Here is a 19,702-nt window from a genome sequence, read left to right on the forward strand (position 1 = left end):
CTGGAAACTTTTTTTGGAAAGACATTATATGCGTTTCTGAAAAATTTTATTCGGGAAATATTATACTAAAAATTTTTTTTCAGAATGTATTTTTATCTTACCTATTCCAAAAATCTGATTCTAAAGTTCTGTTTTGAAAATTTTATTCTAGAAACTTCAGAAAGTCTGTTTCAAATAGCCGGAAGAATATATATATATTCTGAAGGTCACATTAATAAAGGGTAAAATAGTTATTTTACAAATTTGTGAAGGTGCGGAAAGAAATTGTGTAGGTGCAGTAAGTAAAAGCTATACAAGCTTAACATAACGAAAATAAAAGCCCATGGAAGTACATGACCCAGAAGGCCCATACCGATATAAATAGTAAAACTTATTATCATGCTGTTTATAGATTTGTGAAAGAATTAGGCACCTTACAAGAGATAGAAAGAATGTTGTCATTTACATTCTAAAGGTTTTGATGATAAAAATAATTCAACCCACTTATTAAGGCTTATTTTTTTTTGTTTAATATGGAAAATCTTTCTTCCGTAAGTATAGAAAACTTTTAAGACTTACTCTTTTTTCTATTAATGAAAAAAACATTGAGTGGAGGAAGCAAGGTTTATCATGCTAATTACTAGCAAGCCATATAAAAATATCTTTCAGTGTTATTATTTTGGCATTCTAAACATATTGTAGTTCAAATGATTGGTTCATTTTCCTTAGTGTTCAATTTTCATTATTTATTATATATTTACAAATACAAAATTTTATTTTTTATGACTATTTCACACTCCTACAAGTGTTAAATGGGTTGTCAAGTAGTGTGAAACAACCTTTTTCCTATTTTAAAATGAAGTTACACATGCATATGACTCAATCCTAACACAGAAAATTGCATCCTAAAATTACCATTCAAATTTTGTAATTTAATTTATAAAATACTAACAAATACACATGACCGAATTAGAGAATTTGCACCATAAGGAAGATAAATTATTATAACTGAATGCTAATTACAGAACATAAACGTCCAAGCTATTATTCCTTTTCCCTATTGAACCCTGATGGGTTTGTTTACAAAATTAAGCTTATATTAACATAACAAAAATTTACATCATATTTTTATATATAACGAAACTTCTGAGTGAAACTTTTAAACGAAAACATAAAAGAAAAAAAAAAGTTTTAAAGGGAAAATGGGACTGTGCTAACAACCGAACAAACCTGTTTAACATTTCAGAACACTTTCTTTAGTTTATTTGTATCACTAAGGTTGGTTGCATGTCCTTGTTTGTGTCTAACTCCAACAGGTTCTTCCCATGTTTCATCACATCCTGCTTCGTCTTCCCCAAATTCATCTCTCACTAAATAATGCTGTTGATAATATCTAAAGGCCACAAATAGCACGAACACTGCAAATAACACAAAAAAATTGAAATTCATATCTCAAAAACTAAAAGATGTAATGTGATGAAACATAAGTACCTGCCCAAATTCGAGCAACAACTGAAGATAAATTCCAGACAAGCCCAAAGATGCCAAGAGCCACTGCTTTTTTGTGTGTGCATGAATCCCAAGCATCTCGGAATCGCCGAATCCAAAAATTTCCTTCATGTCATTACAAAAACTGTAACCATATATTCATACTCACTGTTTCGTCTTTCACCTTTTTTTTTAATTACCACATTACTGTTCTCAAGTTATTCTTTGGAGGTGAAAAGATTATTTTCCTCAAAAGAAAAAGAGGACCATTTATTAAAATAACAAAAGAATAAGGTTCTTGGACACTGTAACACGTGAAGAGAGACTCTTTGGGATTGGGACCACTAACACCATTATGTTAATATCCCACAGTGGCTGCGTTCTCTTCTTTTCAAACTTGAATCAAATTATCAGACACAAAAATAAAATAAAGTCAGAGATGCTTCATCCATGTGATGCATAAAATTATGCTTCCATCATCACATCAAGTAGTAAATCTTTAAAGTGATAAAATTTATTATCTTGAAGCAGAGTTAGATTTAAAGTTTCTAACTTTATTTAATATCGTTTAGATGGTATAATTGCACTGCATTAAACTATTACTTGTGTTTGTTTGTTTCTGCCCTGCCCCCATCAGATCCGCTTTATGATGCAGTTAAAACCCCACCCATTATACAATGAAACAAAATAAAATCATAGTTAGCAGACAATTCAAACATTGTTAACTCACTTTAGCAACTAGTAGCACTAGCAGATCCTAATTACACTAACTGTACTATGTTAATTACAGCAGCTAAAAGTTGTAGGGTCATAATTCAGGCATTAAATAATGTTAGAAAAAGCAACATCAATTTCAGGAAATTACCATATGCAGTTAACTGTGCAGAATAAGATGTGCATATCTTTGGCACAGTAAAAACTCCGAAGAAGCCTGAGGCAAATGACGGCAAAACAAATGTCAGTAATCAATTTGGTGAAAGGGCACAGTCCAATAACTAATAATAATAATAATAATGAGGATGAAAGGGTAGAGGAGAAAGATGCAATTTTTACTTCCATAGGAGTGAGAAATATAAATTGCTTGTAATGGTTGATTTCAGAATACTAACGGAACCAACATGTGAACATTTTAGCCTTTTTCAGTGTTGAGAGAGTTCTATTAAGTAATGGAATAGAGTTAGGCATTTTGTATGAACCCTTAAAAACTTACCCAATTTGAACATCTTCCAAATGGTTATGTAGCTGCCACATCTCGCTAAAACAAAGAGCAAAACAGCCAACTGCAATTGATTTACAAATGCCAAATTAAAATTTGGTGTTTAATCTTCTGGGTTACTATAATTTGTAATGTTGATAAAAGGATAATCATAAAACCAGTGAGCAAAGGAATCTATTAAATTACCTTTATGGTGGTGCCCGGATCTCCAGAAAACAAGCCCTTGAGTTTTGACAGGAACTCGTTCAAGTAAGGAAGGATCAATTTTAGCATCCAAATTGCATCTTCTTCTCCCAATACATAATTTGTGTCCTCAACTTCTATGAAACCCCTGTTGAGTTTGATCCAAAAGAGAATCAGAAAAGATAATGTTCTTCAAAATGGTCATTGTAATATATTTTTCACCATAGTGTTTGGGTTATCACCTGAATATTAGGGATCTATATAGGAAGATGACAGCCAGATAAACAAGACTTATATAAGACGTAACTGAAATAAGACTGCAAAAACAAAGAAAGGAAAGCTTCATCTCAGGACTCTGTTCTGATACAGAAAATTATATACTGATAGTACACAAAAAAGAAAAAGGAAAAAACTCTGCATAACTGATTTCTAACCTCAGATTGATATCCTTTGCATAAGAAGATGAGACTATAATGAATGTCCCAAATCCAAAAACAAATGCTGATCTTGAAATGTCTCTCCACATGATTAAATCCACTGAAGAGGAAATTATATGGATAAAGAATCAATACCATAATGTGAATAAAATTTTGACAGTAAGTTTCACAGTTTCGATGAATCACCTATACTCTGCAATTTGCTTTGGGTTTGTGGAAAGCTGCGGTATTCTTCCGCCTTTGGAACTAGACCATGACAATCAATTATAATAAACACAAAGCCAATTGGTACAAATTGAAAGAACAAACTGAAAAATCCTTACTTGAATTAGTTTGGACGAAATTTCGGTTAATTGTTGAATTCCTTCTAATTGTAGGAGATTGTTTCAGACTAAGAGGAACTGAAACTGACTTTCTTTCATTTTTGTGATGAAATCGCATGTGAGCACTCACGATCCTCTTAGGTTCTGGTTCATTTAGAATCTTCTTAGGTTCTGGTTCCTTCATAATCTTCTTTGGTTCTGATTCATTCAGAACCACCTTCTTCTCTGGTTCATTCACAATAACCTTTTTGTCCTGTTCTTTTCCAACAGCCTCATCTTTTTCTGGCTCCTTGACAACCAGAGTTTCTGCCATACTAATTTCCTTCACATCAATTCTCTCCTCCATCTCAATCTCAATTTCTTCCCCTTCTTCATCTCCTTCGTCTGCTTCATCAACTGCAACTTCATCTAAATCACTACCAACCTGAACCGATAATTCTGTTGAACAGTGAACAGCATTCGCTGAGCTGCTAGATATGACCTTCTCTTGACACACATCATCCAAATCCATGCAATTATTATCGTCAGCGTCATTCTTCTCATTCTCAACCTCAATCTTTTCCTCCATTGGTTCATCAGGAACTAAATCCAACTGGGATTTCGTGTTCCTCAATTGAATTGAACTAACACCAGGAGAAGCAATCTTTTTTATTGGATCTGACTTGCTCTTCCTCAATTGTGCTGAACTGTTCTCATGCCCCTCGTCTGATTCACCGTCTTTCTGTGTCTCAGATCTCTTCCTTCTGTTGTAAATTGGGCTTCTCTCAAGTTTATTTGCAAAAGAAGCAATCTTTCTGGTTTGTGTTGGGCTCTTCTTTATTCCATCAGAGGAAGAAATGCTCAGCTCCTCAGAACTCTTCAGGGTCTCTGTCTTCCCTCTTGCCACCTGAATTGGGATCTTATTATCTGACCTCTCAGAGCTCTCAGATTTCCAAGTTTTTCTCTTTCCACACCCAATTGGGCTTTTCTTCAATCTGGCACCGCCACCATTTTCTTCAGGATTTTCCTCTGCGTTAAACACCTTGATCCCACCTCTCACTTCATCACTCTTCATTCTGCTCTCCCACACTGACCCTGCAACCACACTCCCTCTTGCCCCTACCCTCCTTTTGCCAACTTCCATCTCCAATTTATCTCCTTTTTCTACCTGGCTATCAGTACTCCAATGGGTCATAGGTGGTTAGTGGATAAGAGGCTTCTAGCTCAAGCAATGGCGGTTGGTGGGGTGCAACATTGGGATCCTTTTGCAAAACAATTGAGAACGAGGGAGAGATCAAAAGTAGGGAAAAAGTAGAGAGTAGTTGGTCACTTTTCTTTTTTCTTTTTATTTTATCTCTTTCTTTCTGTATGATAACTGTGTCATACCAGGGTAAGGAAAAGCAAAGATAAATTTGGTGGGGTTGAATGATTAGGGTGTCGAGGAAGAGAAGAACCCTTCTTTTTTTTCTAGCATCGATTGGATTCCCTCTGATCTCTCATCACTTTTACCGAGGCACTCTAAAAGTCATTAATAGTCTCACTCTCACATCACATGAAACTGTACACCTAAGCTTGCTGCTGCATGTAGTATGTATGTTGTCCTTCTTCTCAGAGTCCAAAGTGCGTGTGAATTCTGCAGTGTACTTATGGAATTTAGTGTATTTTCTTAGCGGTTTTGTCAATCTCCTGCTTACGTGTGATGGTAGAGTCATTAGGAAATGCGATTTGTCGTGGTAGCTACAAGTACCGTGACAGAGGACCAGACAAACGCACCCCAAATTTGGTCAGTGATCCTTTTTAATGTTGCATTGCTTCAAATAATATGATACCACATAGCAAATGCTGCTATAGTGTACAATTGTTTGAAGTTTAAGACAAGATGCACCGAAAGAATGTATCAACATTTATGATATTTAAGAACATATTATACTTCTCTTTACCAATTAAGAGACTGATTAGAAGAATTAATTTTTTCTTTCAGTTGAACTTGAAATTTTGATTGGATGAATGGATAACCAATAATGTGATATTGGGTCCACTGTTATGATGATCTTCAAGATCATGTTTTTGCTTAGGGGGTGTTACATTTAACCAATACTATTTACATATATCAATTGATCATTTCTGTGCAGATGGATTTTTATATGACTTATAACAGAAACTGTAGGCAATGAGAATGCCAGAAGACCACGGCAAAACCAATTTGACATAAACTAACTGGTTTCATTGATTTGAGTTTTTTGCTATTTCTTTTTTCCACTTCCTTCTACAAGGTCTAAGCGTATTAAAGCTTCTAGCAGTAGTATCCCAATTATAATAAGCATTTATTGCTCCTGATGATATTTTTCAAAATTACTGTCTAATTTTTATCCTGACATGGATCATTACTACAACATAGATTATACAATCATAGACATGTGTTTCAAATTGGTTTCAAGAAAAATTAAATTGTTACTTTGAAATGTGAAATTGATTTAATTTTCCCAACAAGTCAACAGTAGATGGAGATCAGTTACTTTTAAATGACAATTTATTGTGATGCAGTGATCATGGTCCCCTCAGAAACTAAGTCCAAAGGCTTCAAAAGTTTGGCGTTATTCAATTGTCGCATTAAGAATCACATACTACAATACAAAGGAAGGAGGTGAAAATGTTATGTTCTTGAGTGTGAGAAAATTAGTTACTGCATGTAGGAATGTTTAGTGAAAGGGTAAGCGGTAGAATCCAAGAAGCAAAGCACAAAACAAAAGGTTTTAGAGTTACCCCCACACAGCAAATTTTTTCCCTTTCTTCTTTTTCTGCTGAGACGGAATCTGTCATGTGAGGCAAAATCATGCAAAGAATCCATTTTACCTGGAACGTGACGACAAATTAAAGTTGCATACGACCAACACTCACCGACACCATTAGTTACTGTATTTTGGTGGTATTGCGTTTTATCCCTTCGATCCTGTTGAGGATGATGTTGGTAACATACTAACAGGTAACACTTTGTCACATTATTCCTTTGTCAACATTTCTTTATCTCAATGTTTTTCTTTTATTATCAGTTCGTGTTCATTCATATCAAATTAATCATATGCATATAATTAACTTAATTTGTAACTAATGTTTTTAATGTGATAGGTGTTCTGAGTTGAAGTAAATCACTTTAAGACTTAGTTTTAAGTATTGATAACATCCTTCCATAGTTGATAAAGATGTTGCTGAGAAATATTTTGCCATTCCATATGCGTCTAAAATTGGTGGTGGAACTGTATAAAAAAATCTTTAAAAACAAGTTAATTCCAACAAAAATGAATTCAAATATTCATAAATTAAAATGAAAAATTAAATAGTTAAATAAATTAAACATGTGGAAAAACTAAAAACATTTATCAAAATAAAAAAAATGAACAAATGTGAACAATATAAACAATTAAAAACTTTTATAGCAAAAGTTCTGAATATAATTAATTGGATAACTTTTTTTGCAGACATACTCAATTATAGCAAATAATAAATGGATAGAAGTCTAAGCATTAGGTGTGCTTATTATAATTATTTAATTAGAAAGAAAATAATTTATAAAGTAAACAAAATTAAAGGTAACATTTCAAAATACAAATTATAGAATAAAGATTAAAATAAAAACATATTTTGGAATAAGAGATTGAATCATGATCAAAAGGGAATTAAAATAAAAATAGAGATAAAAATAAAGAGACCAGATTTCTACTAATATTTCTTGTGAAATTTACTCTTTCTGAATTCAATCATAATTTCAGTTATATATACAACAACAATCCATGATTATTTGAGAAAATACTTAAATTATTTAAAACATATCTTAATTTTCAATGAAATTTGTTAGGTAAATATTTATATAAAAAAGAATACTAATAGTTCAAAGGTTTAATGTTTCGGTCCTTATTTTTGTCCAGAATTTCAAATAGATCCCCTTCTTTTTCAACGTCGGTCCTTATTTTGTGAAAATTGCATCAATTAGACCCTTACCGTTAAATTAGACCTAACGGCAGTTACTGAATATTTGACGTGGCACGTTGGATTTTATTTTTAAATGACATGGTTAAATGATTTGGATTTGAGTTATTTTAAAATTAAAAAATTAAAAAAGAATTAGGATCCTTTTTACAGCATCATCATCTTCACCAATTCCATCCCAGAATCCTTATCTGCTCCATCATATCCTCATCATCCTTATCTGCTCCATCATATCCTCATAATCCTTATATGCTCCATCATATGTTCATCGTAACCATCATCCCTTCTTCTATCATCCTTATTTTTGCACCAATTGATAATCTTTAAACATAAACAAACTAACCTAGCCCAATAAAAAAGAGCAATTGAAAAACAGGAAAGAGCAATCAGAAAGAGCAATCTGTAAATGAAGAAATTCACAAACATGGAAGGAAGGAAGAATTTGAGGCCTCACAATTTCAAGAGAATCAGCACCCAAATATGAAAATTTAGTTTGTAGAGTCAAAGTGGTTTCATTAATAGAAAGCTCCTTTACAATTGTACATCGGATAATTTGCAGAGTTTCTGGATGAGCCTTCGGCTAGTAAAGGGAACATATAAGAGAAGCCATTGTTGAAAGTTTCTTCAAGCACATCTCGACAGTCACCGTCAACTCACTCCCTTCCGTCAACGAAACCTCCAAAAAGGTTCCAAACCAATTTCACTCAAATTTCTTTTAAAGAAACGAAAATAAAAATGAAGGATATGGACGATGAGGAAGAGATCCAGTCTCATCTGTCGCCGACGAGCGAATCCCCAATATCTTCTCTGAGGGCGAACGGTTGAATAATGCTAACTCTTGGAATGCTGACACCATTGAATAGTTTGGCATTAGCGCTTCTGATTCAACAGCCGTCGAAGGGGAACGATGGGGGAGTAGGCGGCGGAGGAAGGGAGGATTGCTGGAGCGGAGGCGCAACGATGGTACTAATTGACTCATGGGGAGAGAGGTATCTAGACTCATGGGGAGGATTGCTGGAGCAGAGGATTCTAAAGGAACCCTAATTTGAGGAAGCACTCAGATTTCTCTAATCCCTAATTTTCATAAACAATTCATTTTAATTAACTTCTCTCAATTTCTTTAATTTTAAAAAAACAAATATCCATGTTAGATTAACTTAACCCTTGCCACATCATTCAAAACACTGTCGTCAGCATGCCACGTATACATCAGTCTAACGGTGTTTGTTCAATTTGACGGCAAGCCTTTATTTGTTTCAATTTTTAAAAAATAAGGACCCAATTGAGACACCGAATAAGTAAAGGACCTATTTGAGATTCTCGACGAAAAAAGGGACCTATCGAAATATTAAACCTAGTTCAAAATTGCTCAGATAAATAAATAGTTCATTTGAGTAAAGTTTTAGTTTTCAGTTTGACTCTTTATTGCATTGAAACAACTCATTCTTTTAAGTAAAAATAATAGAAAGTCTTCTGTTTTTAGATTTTAACAAATTTCCTTTTCCTTGGTAATAAATTGAGTTTAATATATATATATATATATATATTCTATTTTTATATTTTATGTTCTTTTTTATTGCTTTTAACTATATTTGATTCTATATTTTCAGAACTTCGAAATGGAAATATGATTTTCTGATTTTAGTTCTCTACTATTTTTATAATTTTTCTAAAAACTTTGTAAAAGAAGAAATTGTGTGTTTGTTTAAACTTTTATAGTTAGGTTTATGGACCTAATTAGAGTCTAGCTCACATTATGCTTTAATTTTCAAACCATTTCAATAGCTTAGATATGCTATAAATTGACATTTGTTAAATTTTTTAACGTTTTAGGAATTGTCTCCTCATATTATTTGTTTCTTTTTTTCTCTTTCATATGTTCTTATTTTTTCTTTTATTCTACCTTTTGTCTTAAAAATGGAGAATAGATATTTGAGAATTAATACACCAGGATAAAATAAGTTGGAGTAAGTTTTGTACCAATCATTCATCACTTTTGAGTTGGGTTTTTTTTTTTAATTTTGACTTTTTGTTATTACAAATTGAGCTGGTGATTAAATACAAATTGTATTAAATGATACTTTAATTTAATTATTATAATTGTTCTTTCTATAAGTTTGATGCGAGTTTGTGAATAAGTGATTAGATCATAATGATTTAGAGTTTTGTGATAAATATTCTTGATAGTTGAAACAGAAAAAGATTTATCTGGAAGTCAATAAGAGAATTTGAATCTTTTGAGTAGAAGAAATAGTATGAGGGTATCTCCCAAACACCCTAAGTGATTTATTTGTGTAAAAATGATGAATATCCAAAACCCTCGCAAAAACATGATTAAATATTTACTTTCGTATATCAAGGTTGACAGACTCATCTAGCGACTTCATTCTCGCCCAGTAAGGCATAAAAATTGATGTTCCCTCATTTGTAACTTGCTAGGCAAGCCATTTTTTCGTCAAACAACTCGAATACTATAGGTTTAGGCTATCAAACTCGCTCAACAAGTTAGCCTGGTGACCAATGGTGATTTTTTGGTGGTCCATGGTAATATAACCCTACAAGTGAGTCTTTTCTTTATGTTTGAAGTCTTGGGTGCGATTCTAGAGCCCCTAAAGTAGGTAGTCTAAAAACAATTCTTTCTTGTCCAATCATGCTTCCTTGAGTCTCAACTTGTTTTCTTTCACCAAAATCGCTACCTATTTCCTTATCTCACGCACTCCAAGAGAAATTAGAAGTAAAAAAAACATATATTAACTAAAACACAAGAAAACATAGAAACACACTAAACATGAAACAAAACAAGGTAAAAGTTATTAAGGAGTTTATTTATTCATGAAAGTATACACACAAAAACACAAAAACACGTAAAATCAACATTTATCACCTTGCCATCAATGTTCCTCACACCATCACCGGAGTTGCTGAAACTGCAATTAAAGGCGTTGTTAGAAACCACTTCATCTTCCTTCTTCATGTGTGGCTCCATCTATTCTTTCCAAATTTAGATCGTGACGACCATGGGAGATTGTCAATGACACTGACCACCACCAGAGTCCTTGTCGAGCCTCCGTCAGTGTTGAAGAGTCTCCATTGTTAATGATGAAACCAAATCGCGAAACCAAATCATCATTTCAAATCACAAAACCAAATCGCAACTTTTCATTCCCAACTCTAGTCAACAATGCCACCTAACCAGATTTGCCATTTCCAGAACTCTTTTGGTTGGAAGATTTATCATTGTCATCAAAGTACACCACATCGCATTAGAACATGACATCGAACCTCTGCTTGGGGGTTTTTCTTTATAGTGTTGTTGCCAATAACACCACATTCTTTAGCCACGCTCACCGCTACCCTACAACTGGAAACATCACTAGTGCGACGACGACGACTCAGTTGTCACGCAGAAGTGCAACGGTGCTGTAGAGGTGCAATGATGGTGGTTGTCGAAATTGGAATAGGTGAATGAGTAATGAGAAGAAGAGAAAGAAGAGGAGGAGGAGGATGAGTCGAAGGTGATAATGGTTGACGCGATGGTGATGGCGATAGTGGTGGACACAAAACAAGAATGAAAGAAAAAAAAAACAAGATGAGGAGGAGAAAGAAAAAATCCAAACAAAAATTTTACCAACAAAATTTAACAATAATCATAATCTATCAATAATTATAATCTGTTGATAATTATAATAGATATTATCGACGGATATTTACCAACGAATTTTATCTGCTATAATAAATATTGACAAATTTTACTGTTTCTCAGTCAAATTTATCAACAATCACTTAATTAATAAAGTTTTTACTATGTTAATAAAATTGTATTATTGAGAAGTATTTATTATTATACGAATTGTGTCCAATACAAATATTTTTATAACATTGTGTTATAATAATCTTAAAGAGTTATTTCTCTTATATTAAATATTCCTTATTTTTAAGGCAACCCAAGTTAAAAGAAAAGAAGCTACGAATAAAAAAATCCCGAAAAAAATGTGAGTTCCGTTTCTATTTTATTGATGTATCACATGAATCTTATCTTAATTAGTTTTTATTATTATTATTTTAATTTATTAGTGTTTATTTATTTTTATGTTGTTACACGTAATGACAATGAGAAATAATGTTTTTATTAAAACAATAATTTTAAATAACAAAATATACAGCATTTAACTTGTATCACCTTTATGAATTTTCAATTATATTTTCTAAAAATTACAATCTTGACAATATTAAATCAACTTTGAGAAGGAAAAAAATAACCAAAAGGAGTATTTAAAGTACACATTTGCAAAGAATAGTTGACTAATAAAATTATTCAAACATAAAAAGACAGGAAATAAATTTAAATTTAGACTCTAGTAACAATAAAATAAAAATATCTTAATAATAAGAAACAAAATGTTAGTATAGAAAAACAGAGAGATTCAAGAGGAGAGAATACACACAGTAATTACCCTTCACATTAGGCATATCTAGAGATGTTACTGACTTTACAATGTAATAAATGTTTTTCACCCTTAAAATTGACCTAAAAATTCTTTTTTATACTTCTTTACGGTTACTTTTTTTAATAGTAGAGAATATGTGTCACTATTCTACGTCATATTGACCCTTATTATAGTAGAGATTTATGAATTTTAATAACTATCTACATATTCATTGTATTTTGTAATTGTTTTCTAAATTTTCTTCTACCATTAATTAAGGTCTTTTATTTTACTTTTCTTGTTTTCTATAAGCTCCTAAATAGAATATTTGAGATTAAAAACTGATAAAAATATATTTTTAAGGTTTAACAGATCTTTCTCATTATCTTCTACATGGAAACCAAGAGTCTGCACTAGATCTCTAGGTACAGAACTATGTACTACTCAAGAATCTTCTTTCAATTTAGTCAATTTTGTCCAATTACCTCCATAAAACATTCTTCATCATTTCCTTCAAATAATAATTCACCAACCTTTATCTTCTATCACCTTAATCAACTTTCCTCCTTCAAACAATGAACCATCATTAATTACTCCTACTTTGTCAATTTTTTTTATCAATAACAATTTATTCCGTCTTTCTCCTTTTATTCAATCTCTTTTCATTTAATAGTGTACTATATGGACTAACTGATCTATGTTCACCGGTTGGTCAATCATATAAAAAATCAATTTAAGGAAAAATCACAACTAGATAAACCAAATGGTCAAATACTCAACTTTGTGACCGTTCGGTCTAAATATCTCATTTGTTGATTAACAAGGTAAAAACATGTTTAGATGATATTTGGTCAGTCATAGTCAAAAGTCCACCTTCAAACTTATAAATACAAAAATAAAGTAAATAGATAAATGATTGTATTTATTGGACATTTAAGAATTAACTGTGATAATCGATTGGTAATTGAAAACTAATTTGAATGTTGGAGTGTCTTAGGTACCTATCACTTGTATTTGGACTATATTAAAGGAAAATCAATCAACCAGAAAAAAGAAAAACAAAATAAGAAAAAAGATTAAACTAAATTATGAATGTGTGGTTCTCAACCTTACATACAGATAAAAATATTGATTCATTAACTTTAACATTGTTCAAATGGGAAAACAAAACTTATAAATATTTGTGCTTATTTAAGGAAATAAACTTTTACTCATGCACGATTTTATCGTATGTGGATGATGACTAGCAACGAAGTTGTATTAAGATAATGTTCAAAAGTATATTAAAAATATGTAAAGACCAAATTTATCAAGGTAAAATCTAAATCGATGAGATGTGACATCGTTTAAAATCTTGTAAAATTTTTAGTACGTGACAACCTGTTCAAATTTATTTTTTAGGTTTAATACGTATTTTGGTCCCTCTTTTCGTAGGGTCTGTTCAAATTGGTCTTACTTTTTTTCAAAAGTTCACTAAGATCCCACTTTTCGCAAAAACGATGCACGTTAGTCCTTTTTTAGGTTTAATACGTATTTTGGTCCCTCTTTTCGTAGGGTCTGTTCAAATTGGTCCTACTTTTTTTCAAAAGTTCCCTATTTTGATCCCTATTTTGATCCCTCTTAGTGAACTTTTCGTATTTTGGTGAGCTGTACATTTTGATCCCTCAAAAGTTCACCTCAACGAAAAATGTACAGCTCACCACAATACGAAAAGTTCACTAAGAGGGATCAAAATAGGGATCAAAATAGGAAACTTTTGAAAAAAAGTAGGACCAATTTGAACAGACCCTACGAAAAGAGGGACCAAAATACGTATTAAACCTAAAAAAGGACTAACGTGCATCGTTTTTGCGAAAAGTGGGATCTTAGTGAACTTTTGAAAAAAAGTAGGACCAATTTGAACAGACCCTACAAAAAGAGGGACCAAAATACGTATTAAACCTATTTTTTACTATTTCTAACAGTTCAATAATATTTTATTATTATATATATAGTTATGCTAAAATGTTTTAATACATGTTAAATATTTAATTATATCAACAAAAGTATTGACATGTAATACAATATATTTTTTTACAAAATCAAATATTTTATGCAGATAAATAGGAATTTTTTTATTAATCATTTATACGAATTGAATTCATGTCCAATGGTGTATATCTTCTCGAAAAATCCATGGTTTTTCACCCTTTTTTCTTATGACAGTGAAACATCAAACTTTTATTTTGTATTAGTTTAATCGAAGGAGAGAGATATATGGTACTGAAGAATTATAATGAACACACGTTATATATAAAAGCGGAGGAGTATATATTAATAATTAGTAATTATTTTGTTATCTAGGGAAAACTGCCATATTTGGTTCCTCATAAGTTGTAATAATAGTAAAACAATAAACTTGAAGAAACCATAATAAGAATATACTATTTAATTAGAGGACATGTAATAATAAAAAAATATGATGGTTGTTGTTGTTGTTGAGTACGAAGTAAAAGGAGAATCATACGAGAAATCTAACATGTGTGATATAAATTTCTAACAATTTACATGAAAAGTGACCTTCCTTAACACCATATTGATTATGCTTTCCTTAGAAGATTCTCAGGTATATGGCAGAAACAAGATACATGGTTTATGTCTGCCTCATCACATTGTTTGTAATGTTACAATGGCACCTTACTTCGGCTGAGGAGAAAGCATTGGATACAGAAACAAAAAAACATGTTAGCCAGCAACATGTTCCACTCATAGAAAAGAAGTTGTTGGAAGATCTTGATTTTTTCAATCACCGTAGAAAGCTTGCAGGTTCAGATAAAGAAAAGAAGAAGAAGAAGAAAGACAAGAAGAAGAAAAAGGATAAATCTTCAGCCAAGCAAAGTACAATATCTGTATCCAAAGCCACCTCAATTTTTTGTACTTCCATTTTACTTGCTTTTCTTCTCATGTAATTGTTTTGTATGTTTTTCAATATAAATTGTTTGTTCACAATTACTTGGGATCCATATATGTTCTTGTTCTCTTCCAATCCTTGAAGATTGCATCTAGCTTTGTGGCAACAAGAAATAAATTTCAAAACATGTAATAATAATGTATTAATATATATATACACACGTATGTATATATATTGATATACATGAGTGAAACAACCATTCTCCAACAAGATGTACTCGAATTTATGTTCATACGAATCCATTCTTATGAGAGTGGGAATTATTAGAAACATACAAAACCAGTAATTATTTTTACAATTTCAAAATTACATATGTAATATTTCTATGGAAATTAAATATTGATATTTAGTTTTTAGGTTGTAAAATGATTGTATATTATATATTGTTATATCTATAATCTAAGTAATGATATTTTTTACGGTAATATTCTATATACTTTTTCTAAATTTATTACAAAATATTTATTATAATTAAAACAATTAATATATTTTTGTTAAAAAGAAAAATAAAAAATAAAAGAAAAACAATCTTTCCTTTGATAATTATTCCACTAAGAACTAAATTTGTGATTTTGATTAGCTTTCCATTAAGTTAAGATTATAAGTAATAATCAAAACATAACTTTTTCTATTTAAGAATATAACAACTCAAACATCATGATTTTGTCCACTTGATCTATACCACAAAACACTTTGTGTACTCTGCAACACTGAATAACCAATTTGTGACATATGAAGTTGAGATCAAATACGTCGGTCACATTCTATGCAAATAAGTGAGTGTTATAAAGGAAAACTTCTTCAAGTTGTTTTGTTATGAAGTGAGTTCTCCGACTAGTGTGATTAAAAGAAAGTAAATTTTTGTTTGACCTAAAGGACACTTTGAGAATAATATGTAAAGTAAAAATTCAACTTAAAATATTATAAATATACAACTTTATATCACATGGGTGATACCCTAGTGATACTAGGAAATGTTGGAAAATAAACAAAACAGAAGCTATTCTGTTACAGTGTGTGCGGTTGTGTATAAATAAGCATTGTATCATTCATTTACAAGTTAATAAAGTTTTGAGGTATTATTCAGTTTACCTGTGTGCATTTGTGAGTCTTTGACCGGTTGTTTCTCTGCATCCTGGTGTTGCTCAGCCGTGAGTGGTGGTGATCTCCAAAGGGGCTGAAACCCTAGCAGAGCTCGGGGTGCTTTCATTCTCTCTGATTCTCATTTTTCTCTGTCCACGTTCTGTCTCTCTCTCACTCTCACGTGCTCACATTACTTTTAAAGTAAAGTAATATCTGAGTGTGGGAAAATACAATTCTGCCCTTTTATTCTAATATGGTATCAAGAGCAAGGTTGCTATCCTGAGGTGTGTGGAAAAGTGAGTATTGTATTCTGGAGGTGTGTGTATCCAGAACTACAGAAAAGGAGGTTTCTTTGACTGGGTTTAGATCAAAGATTCAGAAAGAGAGTAGCAAGAAAGGATGGCTGGAATTGGAGGAATTCAGGGGTCATTACCTGTGTTTGATGGCAAGAATTTTGCAGATTGGAGGATCAAGATGTGGGCTGTGTTTGGCTTTCAGGATGTGTTAGAAATCATTGAAGATGGAGTGCCTGTGTTGAGTGAAAAGGCAACCCAAGAACAGAAGAAAGAACACAAGATACTGGAGAAACTGGACAGCAAGGCCAGGTTCTTGATGTATCAATGTGTAAGTCAGAAAATTTTCAACAAGATCTCTAATGCAGCTACTGCAAAGGAGATTTGGGGAATGCTGATGAAAACCTACGGTGATGGAGATAGAAATGCAAAGGTTAAACTGCAAGCTTTAAGAAGGAAATTTGAAACTCTGATCATGGAGGAAAGTGAAACCGTGGCTGAGTATTTTGATAAAGTCCAGGAGTTGGTGAATAAAATGAGAGCTTGTGGTGAAAAGGTAAATGATGAGTACATAGTAGACAAAGTCTTGAGAACCCTAACTCCCAGATTTGACTATGTGGTGACTGCTATTGAAGAAACCAGGAGAAGAGAGGATATTGACAGTGAGGAACTACTGCATTCACTAGAGGCTCATGAGTTACGTCTCAATGAGCGCAGGCAATGTCAGGAGCAGGCCCTACAGGCCAGATCACAATGGAGAGGTAAAAAGGGGTTCAAGAAAGGTGAAAAAGGAGGAAAGAAAGGAAAAGATTCTTTGGATCAGCAAGGAGAAGAATCCACTGAATCTGGAAAAGAGAAGAAGGCAAAGAATGCTGATGGAGAATGGAAATTTGATAAGAAAAAGGTGAAGTGCTATAACTGCCAGAAGCTGGGTCACTATGCAAAGGAGTGCTGGAAGGGTGAAGGGGCCAAGAATAAACCCAAGAGGGCTAATCTGGTCCAAGAAGAATCAGATTCAGAGGCAGTAATTTTGATGGCCTATGATGATGATAAGCAACCAGAAAGTACTGTATGGTATCTTGACTCAGGCTGCTCAACTCACATGACTGGGAGAAAAGACTGATTTGTGAGAATGCAGAAAGTGAAGAATAGGAAGATAAAATTTGCTGATAACAGCAGTTTGGAGGCAGAATGCTCTGGCAGAGTAGCTTTGAGGGGTGAAGATGGTAGAGAAGTTGTCATTGAAGAGGTACTGTATGTACCTGGGTTAAAGACTAATTTACTTAGTCTTGGACAATTACTTCAAAAGGGCTATGTAATGAAGATGGAAAACAATGGCCTGAGCATTTTCAACCAAGAGGGAAAAGAGGTGATCCAGGCTGAAATTTCCCAGAACAGAACGTTTAAAGTGGTGATGGAGGCAGTAGACCATCACTGTTTTACTGCGGCAGAAGAGGGAAATGAGTGGCTGTGGCATCTCAGATTTGGCCATCTGAATTTTAAAGATCTATCAATGCTAAGTCAGAAGAATTTGGTGACTGGCTTATCAAAGGTAGATGTTCCAAGAACTGTTTGCAGGGAATGTGTACAATGCAAACAGACCCGTGGCAGTTTTCAAAGGTTTTTACCCCAGAAATCTGCAGAGAAAATAGGAGTAGTGTACTCAGATGTTTGTGGCCCTATGCAAGTAGAGACACCTGGTGGCAGCAGGTATTTTCTACTATTTTTAGATGACTGGACCAGAAAATGTTGGGTGTATCTCTTAAAGAGAAAAGGGGAAGTACTGCAACATTTTCAGCAGTTCAAAAATATGGTTGAAAGGCAGAGTGGGAACCAACTGAAGACTCTGAGAACAGATGGAGGAGGAGAGTATATTTCCACTGATTTCAGAGTCTATTGTGAAAAAGAAGGGATTGTTCATGAGGTTACTCCTCCCTACACGCCTCAGCACAATGGGGCAGTAGAGAGGAAAAATAGAACAATTCTAAACATGGTCAGGTGCATGCTGAAAAGCAAGGGGCTACCTAGTTTCTTATGGGGTGAAGCTGTGTTGACAGCCACCTATGTACTAAATCTGTCTCCAACAAAGAGACTCAAAGATGTCACACCAGAGGAAGCTTGGTCAGGAGTGAAGCCAGATGTGAAGCATCTGAAAGTATTTGGGTCCCTATGCTACAAGCATGTTCCAGAACAGCTGAGAAAAAAGCTGGATGATAGAGGAATTCCACTAGTGATGATTGGGTATCATGTTACAGGAGGATACAAGTTGTATGATCCTGTAACAGGTACTGCCTCAGTCAGCAGGGATGTAAAAATTGATGAAACTGGAGAATGGCAGTGGGAAGATAAAGGAAAAGAGAACCCAACCATTGTGTTGGAGAGTGAACCTGCAGCAGAATTGGAAGCATGCAGGAGGGAGGAGAGTGTTAGGAGGTCTTCTCGGGTTACTCAATTGCCCACCTATTTGAGAGACTATGACCTAGCATATGAGGCAACTATCTCATCAGAAGGTAACTTTGTTCACTTTGCATTAATAGCAGAAGCTGAACCTGTGAATTTTGATGAGGCAGTGAAGGATGAGAGATGGAACAGGGCCATGCAGGAGGAAATTGGGTCAATTGTGAAAAACCAGACCTGGGAGCTAACAGAATTGCCTCCTAACAAGAGACCCATAGCTCTAAAATGGATTTATAAGTCTAAGATAAATCCTCAAGGAGTTGTGACTAGATACAAAGCCAGATTGGTGGCTAAAGGTTTTTTACAGCAAGCTGGAATTGATTATGGAGAGGTGTTTGCACCTGTGGCCAGATTGGAAACAATGAGACTGGTAGTTTCAGTTGCTGTACAAAACAACTGGGCTTTACATCAATTAGATGTAAAGTCTGCCTTCCTAAATGGGGACCTGGAAGAGGAAGTCTATGTGGTTCAACCTCAAGGTTTTGAAGTCAAGAAGCACATGGACAAGGTATACAGGTTAAAGAAAGCCTTATATGGGCTTAAGCAAGCTCCAAGGGCTTGGAATCAGAAGATAGATGGATTCATGGGAAGCATTGGCTTTGAAAAATGCGTGTCTGAACATGGAGTTTATGTTCAGTGTTATGAGAAGAAGGACAAGAAGGATATGGTGATTGTGTGCCTGTATGTAGATGATATGTTGGTTACAGGCAGCAGTGATGAGAAAATTAACAAGTTCAAGGCCCAGATGCTACAAGAGTTTGAGATGAGTGATCTGGGTAAACTGAGTTACTTTCTTGGGATTGAATTTACTACAACTGATACAGGTATGATGATGCATCAGTCTAGGTACATTACTGACATGTTAACTAAGTTTAACATGGATCAATGCAACTCTGCTACTAC

The 19,702-nt window shown here is 33.4% G+C and overlaps 1 protein-coding gene across 1 annotated transcript; it reads right to left on the reverse strand.

Moving 5' to 3' along the window:
* Nucleotides 1–948: 948 nt before the first annotated feature.
* Nucleotides 949–5,217, reverse strand: LOC124834908 (uncharacterized). The gene is made up of 9 exons (XM_047309733.2): nucleotides 3,627–5,217; nucleotides 3,490–3,549; nucleotides 3,301–3,403; nucleotides 3,109–3,183; nucleotides 2,870–3,014; nucleotides 2,678–2,747; nucleotides 2,333–2,398; nucleotides 1,471–1,593; nucleotides 949–1,397 (listed from the first exon to the last, which is right to left on the reverse strand). The coding sequence occupies exons 1-9, from the start codon at nucleotides 4,798–4,800 to the stop codon at nucleotides 1,222–1,224; spliced, it is 1,992 nt and encodes a 663-aa protein (XP_047165689.1). The 5' UTR covers nucleotides 4,801–5,217; the 3' UTR covers nucleotides 949–1,221.
* Nucleotides 5,218–19,702: the final 14,485 nt, after the last annotated feature.

Source organism: Vigna umbellata, chromosome 2, assembly GCF_029865625.1.
Source record: "Vigna umbellata cultivar VRB3 chromosome 2, Vumbellata_1.0, whole genome shotgun sequence".
NCBI lineage: Eukaryota > Viridiplantae > Streptophyta > Magnoliopsida > Fabales > Fabaceae > Vigna > Vigna umbellata.

What these genes read in the sequence shown, in the direction of transcription:
- LOC124834908 (XM_047309733.2), bottom strand. Translation starts at nt 4,800, where the DNA reads ATGACCCATTGGAGTACTGATAGCCAGGTAGAAAAAGGAGATAAATTG. An exon ending in TTTCGTCCAAACTAATTCAA is followed by an intron (nt 3,550 to 3,626) that starts GTAAGGATTTTT and finishes GTCATGGTCTAG; the next exon opens with TTCCAAAGGCGGAAGAATAC. An exon ending in TATAGATCCCTAATATTCAG is followed by an intron (nt 3,015 to 3,108) that starts GTGATAACCCAA and finishes CAAACTCAACAG; the next exon opens with GGGTTTCATAGAAGTTGAGG.